Source organism: Cucumis melo, chromosome 3 (genome assembly GCF_025177605.1).
Source record: "Cucumis melo cultivar AY chromosome 3, USDA_Cmelo_AY_1.0, whole genome shotgun sequence".
NCBI lineage: Eukaryota > Viridiplantae > Streptophyta > Magnoliopsida > Cucurbitales > Cucurbitaceae > Cucumis > Cucumis melo.
This window is the reverse complement of record NC_066859.1, coordinates 26,942,153-26,964,183: the sequence shown is the minus strand read 5'-3', so window position 1 is coordinate 26,964,183 and position 22,031 is coordinate 26,942,153. Positions and strand designations below refer to the sequence as shown.

General features: G+C 35.4%; 3 protein-coding genes across 12 annotated transcripts; 2 read left to right on the top strand and 1 right to left on the bottom strand.

Moving 5' to 3' along the window:
- Positions 1 to 659: 659 nt before the first annotated feature.
- On the top strand, positions 660 to 3,641 carry LOC103488283 (GTP-binding nuclear protein Ran1A-like). Its single transcript, XM_008446943.3, has 8 exons — positions 660 to 822; positions 913 to 982; positions 1,343 to 1,399; positions 1,511 to 1,628; positions 2,659 to 2,748; positions 2,907 to 3,086; positions 3,170 to 3,247; positions 3,366 to 3,641. The coding sequence occupies exons 1-8, from the start codon at positions 820 to 822 to the stop codon at positions 3,433 to 3,435; spliced, it is 666 nt and encodes a 221-aa protein (XP_008445165.1). The 5' UTR covers positions 660 to 819; the 3' UTR covers positions 3,436 to 3,641.
- LOC103488282 (tRNA (cytosine(38)-C(5))-methyltransferase 2) lies at positions 3,602 to 12,094 on the bottom strand. 2 transcript variants are annotated; one of them, XM_008446940.3, is made up of 10 exons: positions 11,923 to 12,094; positions 11,720 to 11,830; positions 9,411 to 9,504; positions 8,428 to 8,546; positions 8,221 to 8,343; positions 5,108 to 5,438; positions 4,902 to 4,996; positions 4,718 to 4,783; positions 4,541 to 4,605; positions 3,602 to 3,907 (listed from the first exon to the last, which is right to left on the bottom strand). In XM_008446940.3, the coding sequence occupies exons 1-10, from the start codon at positions 11,995 to 11,997 to the stop codon at positions 3,829 to 3,831; spliced, it is 1,158 nt and encodes a 385-aa protein (XP_008445162.1). In that variant the 5' UTR covers positions 11,998 to 12,094; the 3' UTR covers positions 3,602 to 3,828. The 2 variants fall into 2 exon arrangements, with proteins under 2 accessions (XP_008445162.1, XP_008445163.1); XM_008446941.3 differs by having other exon boundaries at positions 9,411 to 9,466; positions 11,923 to 11,947.
- A 946-nt stretch (positions 12,095 to 13,040) lies between these two features.
- Positions 13,041 to 21,756, top strand: LOC103488284 (peptidyl-prolyl cis-trans isomerase CYP95). Of its 9 annotated transcripts, XM_051082204.1 has the most exons (15): positions 13,142 to 13,189; positions 14,405 to 14,532; positions 14,796 to 14,850; positions 15,204 to 15,292; positions 15,600 to 15,624; positions 16,603 to 16,641; positions 17,137 to 17,206; positions 17,545 to 17,662; positions 17,849 to 17,976; positions 18,167 to 18,524; positions 19,441 to 19,559; positions 19,689 to 19,884; positions 19,970 to 20,737; positions 20,847 to 20,900; positions 21,130 to 21,756. In XM_051082204.1, exons 2-15 carry the CDS (start codon positions 14,489 to 14,491, stop codon positions 21,440 to 21,442), a joined length of 2,376 nt encoding a protein of 791 aa, XP_050938161.1. In that variant the 5' UTR covers positions 13,142 to 13,189; positions 14,405 to 14,488; the 3' UTR covers positions 21,443 to 21,756. The 9 variants fall into 9 exon arrangements, with proteins under 9 accessions (XP_008445168.1, XP_008445170.1, XP_050938161.1 ...); XM_008446946.3 differs by lacking the exon at positions 17,137 to 17,206 and having other exon boundaries at positions 13,041 to 13,189; XM_008446948.3 differs by lacking the exon at positions 17,137 to 17,206 and having other exon boundaries at positions 13,084 to 13,189; positions 14,392 to 14,532.
- Positions 21,757 to 22,031: the final 275 nt, after the last annotated feature.

Below are 22,031 nucleotides of genomic sequence, written 5' to 3'. Positions count from 1 at the left end.
AAGCAGATTCTTAGGTTGAGTTTGAGTTACGTTTTCTAAAACTTGGGTCGACCTAATCCTTCTCGAATTTATAATATTATTAAAATATATATTACAATGATTTTTTTTTAAGTTTTTAATATAACATATATTTAACATTTGAGTTTTATGATATACTTAAAAAAAATCTAACAACCCAATCTATTGGAGATTTGAATTGAGTTGTCAATTTAATCAACCAAAAAATTCGGATCAATCCAAAAAATCCTCCAAATCCAATTTTAAAAGTACGAAGATATTTTCTAATTTTAGCGTGTCTGTATATTTTATAGTTTCAAAAGTTACACATATCGGATATAAATAGCTAAGCTCGGTAAACTGACATTATTCTGAACAAAAGTTCTTTGGGAAAACTTTTTCAAAATTAATTGAAAAGATTAAATATTTTAATAGTTTTAGATTAGATACTTTGTCTAAAAAAAAAGACCTTTTTTTGCAAAATTCACACGAAAAGAACAAATTCGCATATCCAATTTCAAAGCCCACCAATGACTGGTCCAGGCCCACTATGAAAAAAAAGTTCAACTAAGTCAACAATATCGTATCCACGTGTAGGGCTGAAATTCAAGCGGACATTTGAAGCGGGACTTCAATCCAAGGGCGCAGAAAATCGCGTCGAATAAAAGCCGAGCCCCTTCCCTTCACCGGGTATAAATTGCCTACCATGACCGTCATTTACACTGTGCTTGCTTCCTCCCTCCATTGCCGCTCTCCGTTCGTCCAAAAATCTACGCAGTTCTCTTTGTATTCTTGATCCTCAGTCGGTTATAGACGTTGCCAATGGTAAAATTTTTTCTCTACTATCTCTTTTCTGCTTTAGTATTCGATATTTTCGATGTCTCTACTTATTTTCGGTTTCATTGCTTTGCTCAGGCGCTGCCAAACCAGGCCACCGTAGATTACCCTAGCTTCAAGCTTGTAATTGTCGGAGATGGTGGAACAGGTATGGACATAGGTTTTATTTAGTTTCATTTTCTCGTTATATCTTTCAGCTCCATTTGCCATGCCTGTGTAGTTTTTAGGAATCGGAATTATATGATGCTGTTCCTTGGCATGTACTGAACCCTAGCTGTTTTAGTAGAATAGAAACTGCTTTTTGTTCCTCCGTTTTCCATAGCGTATGAAATGGAATAGAGATTGTACAAAAAACTGGTTACCGGACTACGATTTTGAAAGGCGAAACATGCTTCATTCGTATCTTTTGATTGAGAATGTTAGATCTATGGATTTCTCTTTTTACGGATTTTTGATTTTTTTGCGATGATGTCATTAACCTCTAACGGTGGATCGTGTTTTGATCCAGGGAAGACAACTTTTGTTAAACGTCATCTTACTGGAGAGTTCGAGAAGAAATACGAACGTAAGAATGAGCTTTGTTGTTAATATTGTTTGTCGTTTAATGTATATACGATATTTATAAGGGCGAAGTAGTAAAATAGTATTTGGCCTGACGTGATTATGTTATGTATAGCAACAATTGGAGTTGAAGTTCATCCATTGGACTTCTTTACGAACTATGGAAAGATAAGGTTTTACTGCTGGGATACCGCTGGTCAGGAGAAGTTTGGTGGACTTAGAGATGGTTACTAGTAAGTGTTCGTGTGTTGTATCATCTGCTTTTTGATTCACAACAGTGATTTTCAGTCGTAATATGCTGGTATATGCTGTTGGATCGATACTTTTTCATGTGGTCTATTTGCTGTGTCCCTGCTTCTATTGGATTTATGCATGCGATTCATGTTCAGTTTTTTAATAACCACGAAGTAATCTAGAATGAACTTATTCGTTGTATAGTTTTTGTGCAAGACTTTAGGATTTGTGTTTTCCCTATGAGGCATTTGACTGCTGAATTTCTTTTACCTGAAATTTAGTGCTTCTTTTTGGTTTTGCATTTCTAGTAGTTTCTACTATGGAAATGTATTGCAGTCTGGTCTATCCAGTTCTCCTGGAAGCCTAGTAGTGCCTAGCTGAGTACAATGGGCGGGAATGTGGAAATGTGGAAATGTTAGACGATTTATCCCAAGATGCTTTTGAATTTTCATCAATCTTGCTGAATAGTTCATTATAATTGCTGCTTAAGATAAAATTTTTGGTGGATGATTCCGCTCGTCTGATGTGTCTCTCTTTCCGACTTTTTGTTTAAGAAGTATGGTTATGCTATAATTTGGCTGGCATGTTTAACACAAATAGGTAGTCTTAACTATTCCATTTGTTAGATTGATATTTGATTTTTCTAATTTCTTTCGTTTGTTCACATGAAAATAAAGAAATTATTAGAAAAAATTGAAAGGATATTAATGGAGGTACTTAATTTGTCCATTATATTAAGTATATAAAGTGTTTGGACGTCCGGAAGTTTGATGAGTTGTTTGGTATTTCAATTAATTGATTGTTTTTCCTTCTCTGCTTCAGTATTACTGTGATTTCAGTTGATTATACTTTCTTTGTTCTTAATTTGTTCATTATACTTTGAGTTTCTTGTTGCTTTGTTGATACTTCTTCAATTTTACCCATTCTGACATGTTTAGCTATGTCTGTTTTGCCTTTTTGTTATTATTACCATCCTTAGTTTGTGTTTATAACCCAACCGTGCTTGTTTCTTGTTTTTGAATTTTTCAGCATTCATGGGCAGTGTGCCATCATCATGTTTGATGTCACAGCTCGTTTAACATACAAGAATGTCCCAACATGGCATCGTGATCTCTGCAGGTATTGTGTTCCCAACCCTACGGCACTGAAAATTTGGGCTTTGTGTGAAACTATTTTCCTCTTGAGGTTTTGATATGTCTAAAATGGAGGAAAAGAGTAAGTAGCCGTCTTTTTTGTACTGTGTTAGTCCTAAAGTTTGGCTTTGCTGTGCATTATAGGGTCTGTGAGAACATACCAATCGTATTGTGTGGAAACAAGGTGGATGTGAAAAACAGGCAGGTTAAAGCAAAGCAAGTGACCTTCCACAGGAAGAAAAACCTTCAGTATTACGAAATCTCTGCTAAGAGTAACTACAACTTTGAAAAGCCCTTCTTGTACCTCGCCAGAAAGCTTGCTGGGTACGTGGGTTTAATTTTAGTTAGTTCTTTCTGACTTACATATATAGTGGTGTCCTCTGCTGACAAATGATTGGAACTTGCAGGAATCCGGAACTCCACTTTGTCGAATCACCTGCCCTTGCTCCTCCTGAAGTCCAAATTGACTTGGCCGTACAAGAACAGTAAGTAACTCGAACCTGATTAAATATTTAAAATCCCATATCCCTCCCTTGCCATAACCCTCAAGTTTTCAAGATATACATATATATATGTTTTTTTTTTTGTTTTGTGTTGTATTAGGCATGAACGAGAGTTGGCGCAAGCTGCTGTACAACCTCTTCCTGATGAAGACGACGATGCTTTTGACTAAGTGCATTTTATACAAGGGTGTGCTTTTGGGGTATTTGCGTTACAAGGGCCTTATAGTCATTGTGGTTCGTTTGGTCGGTTGGTTGTGTTGCTATGTCGTGTTTCATAGTAGGTTTCAGTTTTGGTTATGGTTTGATATAATTTTAACTACTGTTATTGATTTACAATTTTGATAAATGAATAGCATTTGCACTTTTTTTTTTGTTTTATTATAGTAAATAGTAAATATTTGGAACAAGGCAAAGAAATATAGTACTCTCCGTCAATTAAAAATGGTTTCTTTTTAATACATAATTTAGTAGAAAATTGAATAGAATATTGTGGGGGTAAGGGTTAAAGGGTAAATAGCATGGTGCTCTTTTGACCTCTTCCCATCTTTTGTGGTCTTGGTTGGTCAAGATGGCTCGGTAAAGAGATATCTAAGCAAGGGAGCAACAACGGCAACGCTCAAACTGTTCCCCAGTAATGCATATCTGCAAAGATAAAACAAATCCCCGTAACTATTTTGATAATTTGGAACGGTAGAGACATGAAAATAAACCACAAAATTACTTCAAACTTCAGAGGCAGCCAGACTGCTTGAATCAAGTGCCACTTGTGTTTAGTGACATGCTGAGAGAGACTTTTGATCAAAATCACATCAAACCATGCTCTCTCAATTAAATTGAAAAAAAAAAAATTATTGAGTTTCATAGCTTAAATGGAAAGTGGAATGCTAAGTTGATTTTGGACCTAACATTGCTTTTTAACTATTATTTAACAAACTTCTAAGTCTACCAAATTTGAAACTCACTTTCAAATGCCTTGAATTTTCATCTCATGAAATCTAACCCAGCTTTTATCAGTGATTCGACATATCAGAGTGATGAATTGTCAAAAAGCCATCGGAAATCTGGAAATTAACTGTTTGTTTCCTATGTTTAAATTATCAAAGGAGTTATTAATGAGAAAGGTCCAAAAGGTCAGATCAAGTGTGTTCTTTAACAGCGCAAGAAAAACTGATCGTCTTGTCATCCTGACTAACTTGTCTAAAGAGGCCTCCAGAGTTGAACCTACAAGTAATGAGGAAGGGGGGAGGGGAGTCCAAGGGAAAATGAAATACATACCGTTGTCTAAGACCGATGTGTTGGGGAAATTGAAAATCTTTCGGAAAGGAATGCAAGTTAGCAACCTAACATTTTATAAAAAAAAAGAACAAATTCTACGGATTAATTAACAGCATCAGCTTGAAATAGAAAACCAACGAAGAATTAATCATTTTAATATAAAAAATCATCCCGTACCTCTCTAGGAGTAAAATATCTAAGCTTCTGCTCTTTAAGAGAATGAGCCTTGCCCATCCGTTCAGCCTGTGCATTACAAGCCGTCAGTGACAAAAGTAAGAGAAAAATTACAACTCTATTGTACCCTGCAAAAAATGTACAAGACTACATATTCCAAACTACTATGTCAAGGACAAAATTTTACCTCAAAAGGTGCCAAGAGTGATCCCGTGCCCTTCACATATCGGTAGTAGCTTTTTGTAAAACAGCAGCATCGCCTTGAATCAGGATATACAATATCTAAACTCTTTTAAGGATGTAGTCCGTAGTCTACAGTGAGCACTGATGAAACCATACAGATCATACTAACACTATAACAATTACAATTAAACATAAAATATTCCAGGATACCCATAGCACTGCCCCATCTGTCTATCAAACCGGAAGGGACAAGATACTGATTAAAAGATTCAATTACTTGCTCATTGGGATCCTCGTTTTTTTCCAATGCAACCTCACTTTGAATACTACTGGCATCATAAAAACTTAACTCCCGATGGTTGGAATGGTCAAGAAACCTACATATTGGCTCACAAGAGAGCAACAACTTATCAGAAGTCGCTTGCGATCCATGAGTTTCAATGCTTTCTAAGTCAGCGTCATTATCAAGTAATGGGCTTGGAGACCAAAGAAGTTGATTATTATGTAATTGCTTCTGAAAGGATAAAGGCTTCCTTTTAGCCTGCAAAAGTACAAGGATAGTATATAAATTTAGAGACTACAGTATAAGTAAGTAAGAAACACATTTTCCCTAAAATATATTAAAACACAAATGATAAGATCTCTGCTTGAAACACTTAATTCACGGAAAGATAAGAAGGTATAGATCCATGCTATGTCATGTACCGACAGTTCAACAAATGGAACGTAAATCAGTGTTATAATTGTGGTCATTGAAAAAAATGTTTTTGAAAAAATCTCCAAACCAATGGCCTTTGTTATCGAAGATTCATTGATAGATATTGATTTCTCCTCACTGTCCTCAGCCAATCAGCCAGAAAAAAGCCATACTGAAATTTAATCACAGCATTTCATTTTCTTCGCAAAATGGGTGATTAATATGAATAGATTCAATCAAGGTCAGAAGAAATCAAGGCATCACAATGGGGAAAATGAGCAACGATAGGCAGAGCTTCTGGAAAGAATCAGCAGAAGAGTAGTTTTAAGGTGTTATTAGGATATAAAGTTTTGTTAGCAATTAGTTGGCGAGGTCCTTATGATATTTGGTTATAAATAGACTGGAAGGGGAAGGAATTATGTAGACACTGATTAATTGGTATAGGGCTCGAGTGATGTCAAGAGGGAAGGGTTCACAATTACGTTGAATTATTTATGTTTCAAAATAGTTGATTATGTTTTGGCTCCTATCAGAGCACTCAACAAAGAAATGCATCACTAATTTTAAGGTTTATCTTTAGTGGCCTTTTTTCATTTTTATATTCATGAATGTTAAGGCAAATTTATGCACATCTCAACTAATCTCACAGAACAACCCGTCTAACCCTACAACATTTGGGTGTCAAGAAAACTGTAAGAAATTAATTCCTAGTTAGGTGACTACTATGAATTGAATCCATGACCTTTTAGTTAGTTATTAGGACTATGTCTCATTTTTTATCGCCATATCTTTAATGGTTTTAAACAGATATTAACCGTAAAGTGAACAAACAAATGGTTCGAAGAATTTTAACCTTATTAAAAGTGAATTTTTATCCAAATTTTTTGGGAAGGGTTTTAAGGTCCTTGGATTATTGTGCTAACATAGAAAAATGGTTAGCAATTAAAACCTTTATGTAGCATTCTCTAGGTCTACTTTCATTGCATGGCAAAAGGACTATTTTCCCTCCACTTTATTGGATCATGCAGTATATGTACTTGCTTATTCATTAAAGACCCGGCCCCAAAACAAAATACCACAAATACATATGTTTCTTTGCCTCGCTCTTCACAGTCCCATTCTTCATTGTTGTTGAAGTAGGCATAAACTAATAAAGAACTAGAAAATCCACATCAGCAAATAACGAATAGAATTTCCACCTCCCTTCTTCCTCAAGCTACAACGTATATTAACCAAGTATTTCCGTGCTTTCCTTTATTTTAATCTTTTCTGGCAGTTGTGATATTGCATTTATCAAGATAAGGATGGTGGTGCCACAATCACAACCCTTTTTTCAGTTTTGATATGGGAACAATTCAACAGTTTCAATATTTGGTCGGTCAGTTTGTGCCATCTGGGCAGAAGTATTCTACAAGGATTTTTTCAATAGTCCTTCAAGAGTAGGCCAACCGTTAGCTTAAGATATCCCTGAGAACTGGGAACCTTTTCTTTTTTTGCCCTTTTCTCTGCATTTGTATTCATCTTGTTTGCCATTATATGAGTCCCTTGGAAGCCCCCAGTCACAGAGACCGAAAACTCCACCCTCATGAGGAAACATTGTCGCACCAAATTCATCTTTCATGCGGTTGGAAGTAGATCGATATGCAATTTTCTGTAGCAGCTGTGGAGGAGGCAGAAGGTGTTAAAAGTTCTATAGGGGCAACATCTAGCGTCTTTGTTTGGATGATGATGATGTGGAGGTTCTGAAATATCATGAATAGTACCCAAAAAAATCCACTCAGAATTTCAAGTAATTACAACATTTGCCAAGAAGCCGTCAGAAGATCGATCCTATGACCCTCTAATGTTCTTTCTCTAAACTCTCCGGGTAAAAATGTTGCTTTCAGGACTTAAAAGATGTATCATTTTTCCAAACATCGAAAACTCAATGGTGCTCTTTTGTGAAACATTTGACGTGATTTTCATTTTGATTTTGATTTTATCCGTGAGTGCCTAGATTAGTACGACCACATCCATACTATTCTCATGTACTTGATCCAACAACAATTAGATAAGGTAATTTGTGGCATGGCTTAATCTAAACCCACTCTCGCTAAGACCTTTATTATTGTCAACCCATGGTGGTCTGTAAGGTTGAGAGTACAAATCATCAAGGACAGAACGTTAAGCCACATAGCTACTGAAACTAGGAATGTTGTCCAATGGAATAAAAAGCTCCATGAAATTGTGAGATTGGGGAAATTAAATAGGAAAGCAAACTGCTTAACAATAAAGAAAAGCTGGGTAAGAACAAAGAGAAATGGAAGTGTTAGACCTCCTATCAAGCTTGTATATAGCATGAGAAAGAATAAAAATAAATCACACGATATACACATGTGAATTAGTAATAGATCGGATGACCTTTAGTATAAAAGGTTTTCTGTTTAGGCAGGAAGGGCATTATGAAATTTCTGTTAGATTGGTTAGGCCTTTGTAACTTCTTGAGAGAGAGAAGTACCATTGAGAGTTGTGAGAAGAATTGAGATTTCCTCAATTCTCCTAAATCGTAATTGACTCATAATTCAATAAAGAGTGAAATTCAGATAAGGAAGTAGAGTTCTATCAGGAAGCGAGGGAAGTATGCTACCAGACAGAAGTACCGCGGTCTGGAATATGGGACACCAAATTGCATTGGGCTTAAAATAAACTCCTGTGTAGAAAAACCTGCCTTTTCCAATATCTCAATCATTTTTGTATGTGTGTCAGATGTCTGCAACAAAAAGGAAGGCATCTAAAATTTGATGAAGGATCAGTCAAATAAATTCCGGTGCCCAAATAAGTTCAAGCAACATACCTCAAAGCCAACAACGTTTTCCATGAATAACATTACTGGTGGCCTTGATGCTTGTAGCATCAACTCAAGAATTTTGAGGAATGAAAACGCCCGAGCATCGCCAGATTGCTTTTGTAGACCTAATTATGTGGTGCACAATTACCCACTTTCCATTTTATAAAATGTATGATATACATGAATAAAATTGTAGCAGGAAGGTTGTTCAAGTGAAAGGTTTGTAAATCAGGTAATGGTGTGAGTACGTGTTTGTATGTATGGAATGAGTAAGAATTTATTTGACATCAATATGTCAACTACTCCAATGGACTCAGGTTGTTATGTTACAGCCTGCCTAACAGATACAGACCAAACACGAAAAAACACCGTTCAAATCTTTTTGGCTACAACTCATAAATCAATGAACTTCTATTTAGGATGTACCTTTTACAACACTGTTACTCTATTATGGATAAAAGATGAAAAGAAAAGGCAATTAAATGCAGGAATATATGAAATAATTGATTGAAACATGGAAATAATTGAGCAGCATTTCCTTGATCTCAAAGAATTCCAATCTTGTTTCAGTGATTTCACAATTTAATATTTTATATATTGCTGCAGATATATTTAGATAAATTCTCTAAAATATATTTCATCATTGAAAAAGTATATTTAACAAGATTTTACTGTACACTTTGCTTCTCATGAACGTCCCGTTTACGCTTAAAACATGACTCCTGCCATATTCAAGTGAGAATTGAAAATCACTTAAAATAATTTGAAGGAAAATTAACTGAGAAACTCAACTTTGTAAAAGAATATTCTCGAAATTAGAATATGAAGTCTCTAATATATAACTAGTTCAATTCCAAAGCATGTTCCCCCAATGATAGTTGACAAGTAGAAATTTCTCACTTTATCACCGTGCTTTACGAATAACAAAGTTTACAAAGCTGTAGACAATATAAACTATTTATTTACACTCAATCATCTGTAAAACATACCTTGTCTAGTATATGGTTGGCAAGGAGGTGAAAGAAGCCAAACATGAGCTTGGTAGCTGTCGATATCAGCAGCAGTCAGACTTTCAATATTACCCTATCCAAATAAAGTGCTTAGAAAAGACTGACAAGGCCAAATTATTTGAACATATCGCAAAGTTTATCCAGTATTATGCAAACTGAAGCAGCCTAAAATAAAAACCAATATAGCACTTGTTGAATAATGTTGCTGTATGCTTTGTTTTGTTCTTGCCAAAGATAACAGCCTAATAAATGTTAGGTCTGATTCCAAAAGCAGATAAAATTGCACAAAGATAACTGAACCAATCATTTGCATTACATCAACATTTACAAAAATTCATATCATCTCTTTGCCCACCTGAACTTAGTGCAGGTAGTCAATTTATTGCACCCACAGGAATTAGAAGTGAAGTGATCTAATTTAGCACAAATCAAGGATAAGGATAGGAGAAAAAAGGGCTCCAGCTGTTCAATTAAAGAACTCTTCAGTGTTGTTAGAAAGAGTGAACAAGGCAAGCCTAATAAAGGTCTTGCTCTTGCCTTGCCTACTACTACGAACAGCTTTTCCTATTTCTCAAGTTCTAAATAAAGAACAGACTAACTAAACTATGTAATGGCAAATGAAATTGGTCCATTTGTTGAGTTGAAGCAACAAATTAACTTTAGTTTTACTACAAAGGCAATAATTTAAAAGGGTCCAAAAAATCTTTAGTGATTTCTGATATGCACTAGGATATTCCTGCCTTACCTCCAAGACCCATCACGTATTCAAGGAGCAAGCAACTACAACTAACTTTTGATTGTAACGTACAAATTGAGGTGACGATCAAATAGGGAAAATGGTAAAGATCTCTAAGCATGGTGTTTGATGAAGATACCAGAGGAACGTGATGAAACATGTCAAATAGACATTTACTATTATAGATTATTTTTTCTAAGCATCCTAAACATCTAGACTCCAAATTAGATTATAGATCCAAAAACTAAGGATGCTGCCCTGCTGGACCTATGTAGTTGGAATAATGAGAAATCAAGGACTCTCCATGGTTCGCTTTTTAATCTAAGTTTGGTGTATTTCTTATAGCTCTCATTTGCTTTCTTGATCTTACCATTAGCTAGACCAAGCACACGGGTTTCTTTTGACCATAACTAAGCTTATAAGGAAAAACCAACAGTCCTGGTTAAAGAAAATTTCTTCAGTATCTTAAATGTCTAAAGTCCAAATTAGATAATATATCCAAGAACTAAGGATGGCAGACCAGGGAAAATGAGAACTCAATTAAAGCCACCATGCCACCTTTGTTGTTGTAAAATTCAAGGACTGTTATACCTTTTTTAGACTCAATTTTTAGTCCTTCTTGTAGTTCCTTTTGCATTCTGAATCTTACCAGTAGCTCAACGTAACCAAGCACACAGGTCACTTTTGGCCTTAACTCGTATAAGAAAAAAAACATCACTCCTACTCAAAGGAAGTCTAGCCTGAACTGTTACATGTCCTGGTTGTATAACGCTTATAGTTTGACAATTCAAAAGGAGAAAAAAAATAAACAGAAGAATCCACAACCGAAGTCAATTGAATAAGAGATTCCAACACAAATGCTTCATATAGCTACCATATTCTCCACTACGTTGTGCGTTCATGCTATATTCAAATTGTAATCATATCACTATAAAAGTACCTTCATCAGAAAGAGTGAGGTAATTCCCAACAAAATAGATCAAGCTTGGTTTCGACATTCAATAACTTCAATCTACTACTTAAAACCCGATCGAGAAGAATTGAATTAGCATCTCATTTCTGAATGAACAAAGTAGTTTCGTTATCTGTACTGAGAAGCAGCAAGACTAACCTACTACAGAAACATAATGGAATCGTCTTCGGGATAATAAATATAAAGGAGAAAACGATATCAACAGGATTTAGGACGCTTTTGCTTGGAAATTTCAAAAGAACTCCACAGCTGTAGACATTTGAATCAGATATTCCAACAAAAACACTTCATATACCTATCGTACTGTCCGCTTACGTTGTGAATTCATACTGGCTATACATCGTAATCTTTATTCTTATGACTTCAAAAGTATATACATAGTGTGCAGGAAGTAATTTCTCACAAACTACAAAAGCTTTAGCCCCAATACTCGGCAATTTGAGATTCAGTTTACTTCAAATGTCACTGGAGATGATTTATTCAAATCCGTTGTTTCTAAAGAGAAGCAGCAAAAATATGCACCTGGAGTAGAAAGCAAATCGTTCTAAACTCGAGATAAAGAAGAAGATTCTGCAGTACCTGGTATGGACGATCACCGAAATTGTGTTCGTATACATCGTTTGCTTTGTCGTTAATATCAAAAGCTTGTACCACTTTCGCATGGATGCCAGCACTCAGCAGCGAGTACCTCTGTTAGAATTCAATGCACAAACAACGGCTCTGTAAAGATGTGCGCCTGAGGAAAAGATGAAGGATGAGAGAGACGTAGGGGAAAAGAGTACCATGCCACCAATGCCGCTGTAGAACTCGAGGACTCTCCATGGTTCGTCTTGCAGCTTCGGGAAAACCTTTTCCATTTACGCCTGATTATCCCGCCCCACCGGCGCGGAATCTTTGTGCAGTAGTCGGGTTGAGGCGACCGTAGATTGTCTAACATTTTAATTGTGCTCGCTCGAATTGGAGTTTGTTTTTTAAAATTAAATAAATAAAAATTAGAGAATTTGTTTTAAGGAAGAAAAAAAAAGGTGTTTTTACAAAAAATATATATAAAAATAACAAATTATTTAACTTTTCTATCAACGTTAAATATTTGAATAAATGTTTTATTATTGATAATTTTTCAAAAAAACTATTTAAAATATTTATTGAATATTTGATAAAATTGACAAAATATTTATAAAATATAATAAAATTCTATCCATGATTTGAAATATTTATTGAATATTTGATAAAATTGACAAAATATTTATAAAATATAATAAAATTTTATCGATGATTTGGATAATGATATGTTTTTATCTAAATTTTTGTTATATGATGTACATATTTTGGTTTGTTTTATTATATTTAAAAATTTATTAAAAAGTTTGTACATGAATTCTTTTTTGGTTTATAGAGAACCATTATTCATCCATAGTGCAAAATATATATTTTTATAATTTGGTACTAATAAAATCACATAGGATTGAATACGATAGATTAAAAAAATCAAGTCGACTAAAATCGACAGGACCAAAACGGTCAGTCAACGATAAGAATAGGTTCAATTAACGTCATTTAAAAAAAAATAAAATCAAAGCTACATTCTTACAAAAATTTAAAAAGTTGATCATAAAACCGATTTCGATCGATGTATACTCACTATTTTATACATACTATATCAACCATTGATGTAACTTATGAAATATTCAATGTTGCGTCCTAGAATTATATTAGAGCTAAAGATACAAACCTTCACATTTGATAGAACTTAGAAGATTATTTCTCAATGGATTTAAAAGAATTAAATCAAAGGCTGAATTTTTTTGTTTTACAAAAATTATTTTATTTACAATCATTACAATGGGCTGACAAAAGGACCAATGGGCTACTTTATAAGCCCAAAAGCAAAAGAATCCCTTCAAAGCTGAATCCACTAGAAATGGAGGAACTCTGAAGTCCAGTGAGCATCTTAATTCTCTTCTATATTAACCTACGCAATTCTTCCATCTCTCCTAGCCTTCACTCTCATCTGGGTTTCACTTTATTCTGTGGTTCTGCGTTTTTCAGGTGATATTAGGGTTCCCACACTTCAATCTGTAACCCATCGACATTTGTTTGCAATTCTTCTTTGATCTGCGTTTCATTACCATATTTAACTATCTTTCATTTTAGGTGGGGTGAGGTTATTGTTTGCCCCTTTTAATTTTAGTTTTGTTACGTTATTTATGCATCAGAATGTATTCTTGAACTCTATTTCATTTAAGTTCATACTATATTTAGTTTGAGCGATTAGTTATTTTTACCTGCATGTTTTCTTTGTATTATAGAGTATAAAATCTGTTTAGGGTTTAAGGATTTGCACTTAATTATTGAATAATATGCTTTACCGCGGGTATTGGTGTGGACCAAATTGGTTTGCTGAGAGTTTTTTCTATACTGTAAATCCAATTATTGGTTGATTTGGTTTCTTGCGTACCCACATGGTGAGTGTTTAGAATTGTTTTGTTTTTTTTTTTTTTTGTCAATATTTTGCATCGTTTCACGTTGACGAAGGATTGCTGTTTATTTGTTTCATGGTTTAACCAAGTGCTACCAATTTATCTTTCCTCCTTTTTTTTTGAGTTTATGGTCATGTGAAAATTCTTGTGGGTTCGACCTGTTTTATATTCGTTATCCATTTTGATCCACTTCTAAAATTCATTATATTTTCCTGCAGTTGATATCAATCATTCGTTTTTTTGTTTGATTGTCGATTGAAATTGACCAGAGCGATTTCACACTAATGTTTGATGGACGGCTAATCGTAGTTGATTTGTCATGCTTTAATACTTAGTATACTATATTGGATGTGCAAACAATGTCTGCGCATCTACCTATATTCGTGAAACATGTTCAGTCCTAGGATGAAAATTTATATGTACGTAGATTTAAGGGAAAAAATAACTGGCAACAAAAGTATGGGAAGTGCGTTCGTTATTAACTTTAGATGTCTATTTATTTTTGTCCTTTAAACTATCAGATACTCCATTGATGAACTATCCATGATAATCTATTTAGTTTTGCTATCAGCAAGGTATGTCTCGCCGAGAATCTGGTCCACTCGTGCTTCCTTTCTTTTTATCCCTCCATTTCTTACTTAAGGCCACCCCCTCCTCTCACCTTTTGGGCATTTTATTTTTTCATATTTTATTATCATTATCTATTTATCTCTTTTCCTCCATTTTTCTGATCTATATTTGTCAATTGGAATGGTGCTGACTTCTTTTCAGCTCTTCAATTCAGGTCTATGGTCGTAGTGCAAATTTGAAGCTGAAGGAAGTTTAAGGAAGAAAATGACAAAGAAGAAGAACCCTTTGGTATTTCTGGATGTCTCAATTGATGGAGACCCCAGGGAAAGAATGGTTTTTGAGGTATTTATCCATTTAGACCTGCCAAACTCATGGATCGAGAGCTTTGGGTCATTGGTTGTGTGATACTTATTGAAGCCTTTATTTTTTTAAATTTTTTTATCAGATTTTTTTAGTTAAAAACTACAAAGGTGGCTACCCTTTTTGAACAGAAGAAAGGGTTAAGTTTACTGTTTACTGTTGTGGCCAGTGTTAACTTCTTAATATGGTTATTTTAGCAAGAGTAGATACTTAATCTTTTTCTTTATCGTGCATGATCTTTTCAGCTGTTTTATGATGTTGCTCCGAAAACGGCGGAGAATTTTCGTGCACTGTGTACAGGTAAATCCTATGCTGAATATCAATGATTTTCTTAATGCAAACACCACATTCCTTTTTTCATTATCCTTTCAACCATCAGTAATTATCAGATTGCAGGATATATAATGTTGGTAGTGTAAAGGCAATATCATCTTATTCATATATAATAATTTTGTAGAATTATGAATTTATGCATGTGTAGCAATATTTCCTTTTTTTACCTACTAATGTTGGTGGTAATATCTTTGTGTAAAATTAAGTTTATTTAATTTTATTATTATGGTGAATGCCAAGGACATGCCCTTCTCGGTTATAACTATTAACGTAGTTCTAGATTACTGATATTGTATAACATTGTTTTATTTTACTTTTAGGAGAGAAAGGAATTGGCCCTAAAACTGGAAAACCACTACATTATAAGGGATCTTTTTTTCATCGGATTATTGGAGGTTCTATGGCACAGGTATGTTGACTTCATCGGGATGGATATTTCTCTTAAATGTGATGGACTTTATATTGGCTTGAATGCCATGTTTACTAGAATGTGCCTTAGAAGTGGTCTGTCTTTTAGTCAGTTACCCTTGTTTATGCTGTAGGCTACAGGGCTGATGGTCAAGAATCCTTTTCTTGTGATGTAGTTTTAAGGTTGTACTTGTTAAGTTGTCCATCATAATTTTTACTTAGTTCTCATGAGATACCTAAGTAATTTCCAGACATGTTAATATATTTTCTTTAATATGAATTAATGGTTCTTTTCTGTATCTTTCCAGGGTGGAGATTTTGTCAAACGAGATGGTATGTATTTTCTTTGGCCTGTTTATTTTTCTCATTGTATCATCTGCTGAAGTCATATTTTTCTCTTACTGTTCTTTCATTTTACATTTATTCTAATGCTACAGCAATAAGCTTAACTCTGTATCTGGGTAGACATGCCCTTACATTCTTTGTAGTTGTTAACTTTCCTTTTTGGTTTAGTTTTAATTTTTTTTTGAAGTTGTGCTTTCTGGGGGAGAAATGAATTAAGTTATTCATGCTTAATAGTTGCTTCCAATGTTTGATTAATTTAGCTGGCTGCTTTTTGAACCATAGTAATTATTGCGTTAAACTTTAACTTGTACTTTTAAGAAAAATAAATTAGCTAACTTTTTAAATTGCATTAGGCAACACCTATTACTGTTTATTTCCACTCCATCTCTTTGACTTAGGATTTAGATTAATGTAGGATAGTTTAATACTGTATTTTGTTTCATCTCTTCAAAAAGGAGAGAAGGATGATCTGGGAGAATTTTGTTAGAGCTTTTTGCTGGAATTGGTGGAAACAAAGAAACTGAAGAATTTTTGAAGATAAGGAACTTCCCTTTTATAGAGTTTTGATGCTATAGTTAATACGGTTTTGACTTGGGGTAAATGTTTCCCCTTATTTTGAACCACTGTAGCTTTACGTCTCTCCTTCCCAATTGGGAAAAGTTTTTGCATGTGTCTGTGTGGATTCATAGCTACCCTCCGATTTAATCCTAGTTTTTTGAGAAACTAATACTGTATCAAGTAAATGTGAAATGCTGGGCTCTGATAACTACATCTTCCTAGGTGGAGTTACAAGCACTGTGGTTTCTTTGAAAGGTTGTTTGAGTTTGACTATTCTATAGAAGTTGTTTGAATATAGTCTTTGATATTCTGTAGAAGTTGTAAGAACGTGGACCTGTGAGCCGTATCAACTGTTGATAGTTTTTTGCATGATGATAAGTTAATTTTCCCCGCTCTTATTTTTCTCAGGTACAGTTGGAGAGAGCATTTATGGTGGAAAGTTTCCAGGTAAATCTTACAATTTCTAAACATTATTTTGATGCTTTTCAGGATGAAGTTTCAACATGGTTTCTTTTAGCTTGTATTACTGTTGTATTAAGTGCATGGTTTGGTAAGGGACAAAAGATCTGTTTGCTGAAATGGGCATTCAATTTTTCATTTGACTCATCCCAATGTGACTAATCTTCAAATTCTGAGTTTGAGAGTTTTGAAGGCAAATGTCCTTTTATTAGCTTAAGTAAAAGATATGTTTCTTTTCTAATTGTCAATATGAGGAGCATGCATTTAATTTTTGATTGCTATGGATTTCTGTCACTGTTTCTTTTCATCCTTTGATTTTCTTTTTTACCTTAATTGCATGGTTGCTTTATTGTTGAAATGGTCCGGTCTGCTAATGAAAATATTGGTGCTTGTTGATTTCTATGGTATTCTATATCTATACAGTTCATTTAGATTCATTTCATTGTCATGATAAAGAATATTTTGTTAAATAAGAAAATGCAGGTCACGGAGCCCCACTTGTTGTTTTCCATGAGGTTCTTCCCCTACATTGATAGGTTTCCTTTTCATCCAAGTATATTACTGCTTTATATTCTTTTAGACATTTTACTGAAATAACTTCTTTACGTGATACCAATTTTGTTTCAGTACTCTTGTTTCTTAATATGATATTATCTGAAGTCATCTGTTGTAATTTTATGGGATAAGTCTGCAGTGTCTAGCTCTATGTTTATTTTCTGACCGTTACTGCATGGGTTTCTTCGAGTGTACATCTCATGCTTTGTATATAGATTTTCAGATGCATCCTTCTGTTTAGATACGATTGATTGTTTTTACAAGCTATTGAAAGAGTTTTCATGAGCATATTGTTTTGGTATGATTGAGGATAACAAATGTTTGAGATTGGTACAGATGAACTTCCTCGACTAAAGCATGATGGACCTGGTCTTCTATCCATGGCAATTGCTGACCGTGACACTTTAGGCTCCCATTTTCTTATCACATTTAAGGCCAATAATCATCTTGACAGGTTTGTTACTGCCTATTGCGCCAATTTAATACTATTGTGAATATTTTTCTTTGTTCCTTGTACATTTATTTCTGATACTATTGTGCATATTCTATGGAGGTGGCTTGAACTTTGGTGAATTGCATAGTTAGTGTATTATTTTTGTTGAGTTGAGCTCTCAGTCTCCCTTCTATACTGCTCTTTTAGGAAGCATATAGTATTTGGAAAGCTTGTCCAAGGTTTTGACGTACTGAAAAAGATGGAAAGAGTGGATGTAGAAGATGGCATTCCAACTGTTACAGTGAAAATTGTCAATTGTGGCGAGTTTAATGAAGGTAGAAATTACCAAACATATCGATAACTTTGTTATTTATTTTATTAATGTTAATTATTTCTTGTGAGGTAGTTTGTTGACCCTAAGCCCGTTCTGTAGACTGTAAGTTGACTTTTTTATGCGTTTTCCCCTTTTTGAGTTTAATTATTTGTACTATCATTGAATTTTTCATTTAATTGTCATGCATGCAGAAAAAAGGAAGATGAATAAAGCGAAAGCAGGAAAAAATGCTTCAGATGATGATAGTCAGGAAGAAAAGCGAAGAGGAAAGCCGAAAAAATCAAGGGAAAGGAAGAGGAGGAAGAAAAAATACGACACGTCTGATTCAGATAGTTCTTCTGATTCAGAATTAGACTCAGACTCAGATAGTGATTCTGACACTGATTTGTCATCATCCTCATCATCTTCTGAAAGTTCTTCCAGTGATGACAGGTCTAGAAAGAGAAAGAGAACTTCTAAGAGAGGCAGATATAGGCGTGGGAGGAGAAAGGATAAGAGACGCCGAAAGAGACGGAGACATGATAAGAAGTCAAGAAGAAAATCTAAAAGGTTCTTGATATTATCACTTAAAAGTACATCTCTATTATTATTGTTTGTAGAATTTCACAATTTTTTTAGAATTTGCTGTTTTTTTTTTTCTGTTTCAATTTTTGGGGGGGTGGGTGGGGGGCTTGGAGATGTTCTAGATAGCATGGGGCTTTTGAGCTACATCATAACAGATGCAGCTTTAGTTACCCCTTAATTTAGGGCTAATGACATGATGTTGGTCTTGACTAAGGTTGAATGTGCCTTTTCCAGTTATGGATCTACATTGGGTTATGGTGGAGGATTTTTTATCATATAATTATTAAAATGTTTTGTTTTACTAAAAGCAACTTTGTTGAACGAGATGTAGAGAAAGAAAGAGTTCACTTTAAGTTTGGACAGTATCTCCGATCTTGCGACAACAGACAAGATAGTGTAATTGGAAAGGAAAGGGTCAACGTCTAATTGCTAGAACAAAAATAAACCTTTCCTAGAACAGCTCAAAGGAATTTTCCTCACTCACTAGCACTATCGTTCTTTTCAAACTATATGGACTAGAAGAAAGCCGTAACAAAGGCGCAGAGTCTCTTAAAATTGTTGCTCCCGAAATTTCATTTTTGGTTTGATATGGAATTGTGAATTTCATTAAGTGAAAAAAATGCACGTACAAGAGACTTAAAACTTAGCTCCCAGAATTGCTTAATGCAATAGGAAAGAAAAAAAAGAGGTGATATTGAGACCCTCGATTAAATATTTAGAAATGCTCTGTATTTCTAGACATTCCTTCGAATTGGAAAGAGAAGATTGATTGGTACTGGATTCTTTTAGGACATCAATTTTGTGATGTGTTTGCTAGTGAACTTAAGAACTTCTAGTTTCTTTCAGTCGATTCTTATGCAAGATAGCAATTATTTAATACTCAGTTTTTTCTTATCACAAGGGACTTGGACAGTCTTTCGGATACTGAAAGTGATAGCAAGAGCAGAAGCACTTCTGAGCAAGATGGCCTTGATGTTCAAGGGAAAGATCTAAATCGTAAAGGCTTATCAGGGAAATCTGGTAATTTTTTTCCCTCCATCCTCCATTGTGGTAAATTATGAAGTTGGGTGGTTTTTCATGTCGTATCTAGTTTTTCCCAATCATTATTTGATTTACATGCATTATTCTGGGTGTTGTGATGTCCGGCAGCTGAAGATGTACCTCAAGCTTCAGATGCCCGCCACAGAAGGAGAGGAGAGGTGGATGTGGTGGAAAATGATGGTGAGAGATCCCCCAAGGAGAATGGTGAGCGGAGGAGCAATGGTGTTGCTGCTGTGGATTCTAAATCTGACAGAAGCTCGGAAAGACAACCTGATATTGTAGATGACCACCCTGGAAAATCTAGGTCCACTCTCCATTCTTGTCACACCTCCGTTGTTATTCTTTGTAATTGTTCCAGATCTGGTATTTTATTAAAAGTTGATGAGCAGGAGTCGAAGCATTAGTCCTAGAAGGACGATGAGTAAGAGTATGAGTATTAGTCCCAGAAAGACTCGCAGCAAGAGCCGCAGTGTTAGTCCAAAACGAAGTATGAGCAGGAGTCGAAGTGTTAGTCAAAGCCCACCACAAGCATCATCGAGGAGGAGCAAGAGCATCAGTAGAAGTCCTATTCGAAATGGAAGCAGGAGTGTCAGCAGAAGTCCTGTTAGAAATGCTAGCAGAAGCCCAGGTAGAAGTATTAGCAGGAGCCCAGGTAGGGGAAGGAAAGGTAGGAGTATCAGTAGAAGCCCATTACGAAGCGGGCATCAGAGAGGTATTAGCAGAAGCCCCGTGAGATCCAATCCACAAAGAAGTCCAAGCAGGAGCCCACCTAGAAGAGCCTCTAGAAAATCAATTAGTAGGAGTCCTGCAAGAGTTTCCAGAAGTGTAAGCAGAAGTCCGGTGAGGTCCTCTCGTCAGAGTTTGAGCAGAAGCTCAGGTAGGGCCCCTTCTAGGAGGAGTATCAGTCGAAGTCCTCGAGCGCCAGCTAGGAATCGAAGGAGCTACTCTAGGAGTCTTACCCCCATCCGAAGGCCAAGGTCACCGACATCTGATAGAGGGATGAGTGCATCAAGAAGTGTTTCTCCAGAAGGGTCTCCAAAGCGCATCAGAAGGGGGCGTGGTTTTAGTGAGCGTTATTCATTTGCTCGTAGATACAGAACACCTTCTGCATCTCCTGTCAGGTCATACCGTTACAGCGGAAGAGTTGAACGTGACAGGTGAGCTTTTTGATCGGCATTGAGTTTGTGTTTCACACTCCTAGTTTTGTGTGCTTCTCTGTGAAGTGCTCAGATATTTGATCGTTTAACTTCTTGCTTTTGTTATTAGATATTCAAACTACAGAAGATATTCTCCTAGGCGCTATAGAAGCCCACCGCTAAGGTTTGTCATCTCTACCATATTTCACTATTGAAGTTCCGAATTAATTTTATTCACGACCACTGGTGCTTCTTCCCCATTTGATTGAACGCCACACCATATTCTCAATTTTGAGGCGATCTCTCGCCCATGGCCAACATAAAGGCTTAAATCTTTTAAACAGTTACAAATGGCTATGGTCTTGCCAACAGGTTTTGATTTTAAGTTGCTTGGTAACTTCTCATTTATACAGATACAGGCACAGAAGAAGCAGGACTCCCTCTGCATCCCGTAGTCCTCGTTACCGTAGTCGTCGTTATAGCCGTAGCCGAAGCCCCATCAGGAGCCGTTCCCCAGTTGAGGGATCCAGGTCTCGTTTGTCTCCTAGAGTAGGTAGGCGGAGATCTCTTTCAAGGAGCAGATCCCCATCAAAATCAAGGTCCCCTGCTGATTCTCAATCCCCCAGAAGAACGAGCAGAGATAGGTCCAGGTCGCCTTCTGCGAGTCCAGTTGGGAAAAAAGGTCTGGTTTCTTACGGTGATGGATCTCCAGATTCAGATAGGTGAAAAAGATCATTGAAAGAACGAAGGTGTTCAGCTCTCTTCCTCTTGTCCTCGAAGGAGAAAAAAAAACAATCCTTATGATTTCGTGGAGACCCATCCAAAATGGATTCTAGGCTACTGTATTAAAATCCCGGCTTAGATTTGTATCAGAGTATGCTTCCTAGGATATGTAGTGAAATAATATTGTCTTGGATCGTTTTTTTTTTCTTTTTGGTATTCAGACAGTGTTTGTATGTTTGTAGGTCGTTGGCCAGTTTGGGTAAGATATTCGATATCTTGCGTTGATGATTAAAATTTGAAGATTCTACTTGGCACAATATTTTTGCTTACCTCCTTTTTTTTTTTTTTTTTTTTTTTTTTTTTTTTTTTTTATCAGGATAAAGCGTCTTTTCACTCTTTGGTGTTACCTAAAGGACTCGTGGTGTTTATCAGTTTCAAACTAGAATTTTAGGTTTGAAATTATTGTTTTAAAGGAAGTTTTTTTTACCCTCCTAGGTTGGGTTGGGCTATTATTTATGTTTTCTTTGGTAAAACAAGGATGAAACATCGCAAACTTCTCATATCAGTTGCAAAACACTTTCTGTATTTGTTT

Bases quoted from the DNA above. Each gene is read 5' to 3' on its own strand.
- LOC103488282 (XM_008446940.3), bottom strand. From the start codon at position 11,997: ATGGAAAAGGTTTTCCCGAAGCTGCAAGACGAACCATGGAGAGTCCTC. The intron at 8,547-9,410 runs GTATGTTTTACA...CCACATAATTAG, and splicing joins CCAACCATATACTAGACAAG to GTCTACAAAAGCAATCTGGC. The intron at 4,784-4,901 runs GTAAAATTTTGT...TGTAATGCACAG, and splicing joins CACTCTTGGCACCTTTTGAG to GCTGAACGGATGGGCAAGGC.
- LOC103488283 (XM_008446943.3), top strand. The intron at 983-1,342 runs GTATGGACATAG...GTTTTGATCCAG, and splicing joins TGTCGGAGATGGTGGAACAG to GGAAGACAACTTTTGTTAAA. The intron at 1,400-1,510 runs GTAAGAATGAGC...TGTTATGTATAG, and splicing joins GTTCGAGAAGAAATACGAAC to CAACAATTGGAGTTGAAGTT.
- LOC103488284 (XM_051082205.1), top strand. From the start codon at position 14,489: ATGTCTCAATTGATGGAGACCCCAGGGAAAGAATGGTTTTTGAG. The intron at 14,851-15,203 runs GTAAATCCTATG...TTTTACTTTTAG, and splicing joins TTTTCGTGCACTGTGTACAG to GAGAGAAAGGAATTGGCCCT. The intron at 16,642-17,127 runs GTAAATCTTACA...TTGTTAAATAAG, and splicing joins TTATGGTGGAAAGTTTCCAG to AAAATGCAGGTCACGGAGCC.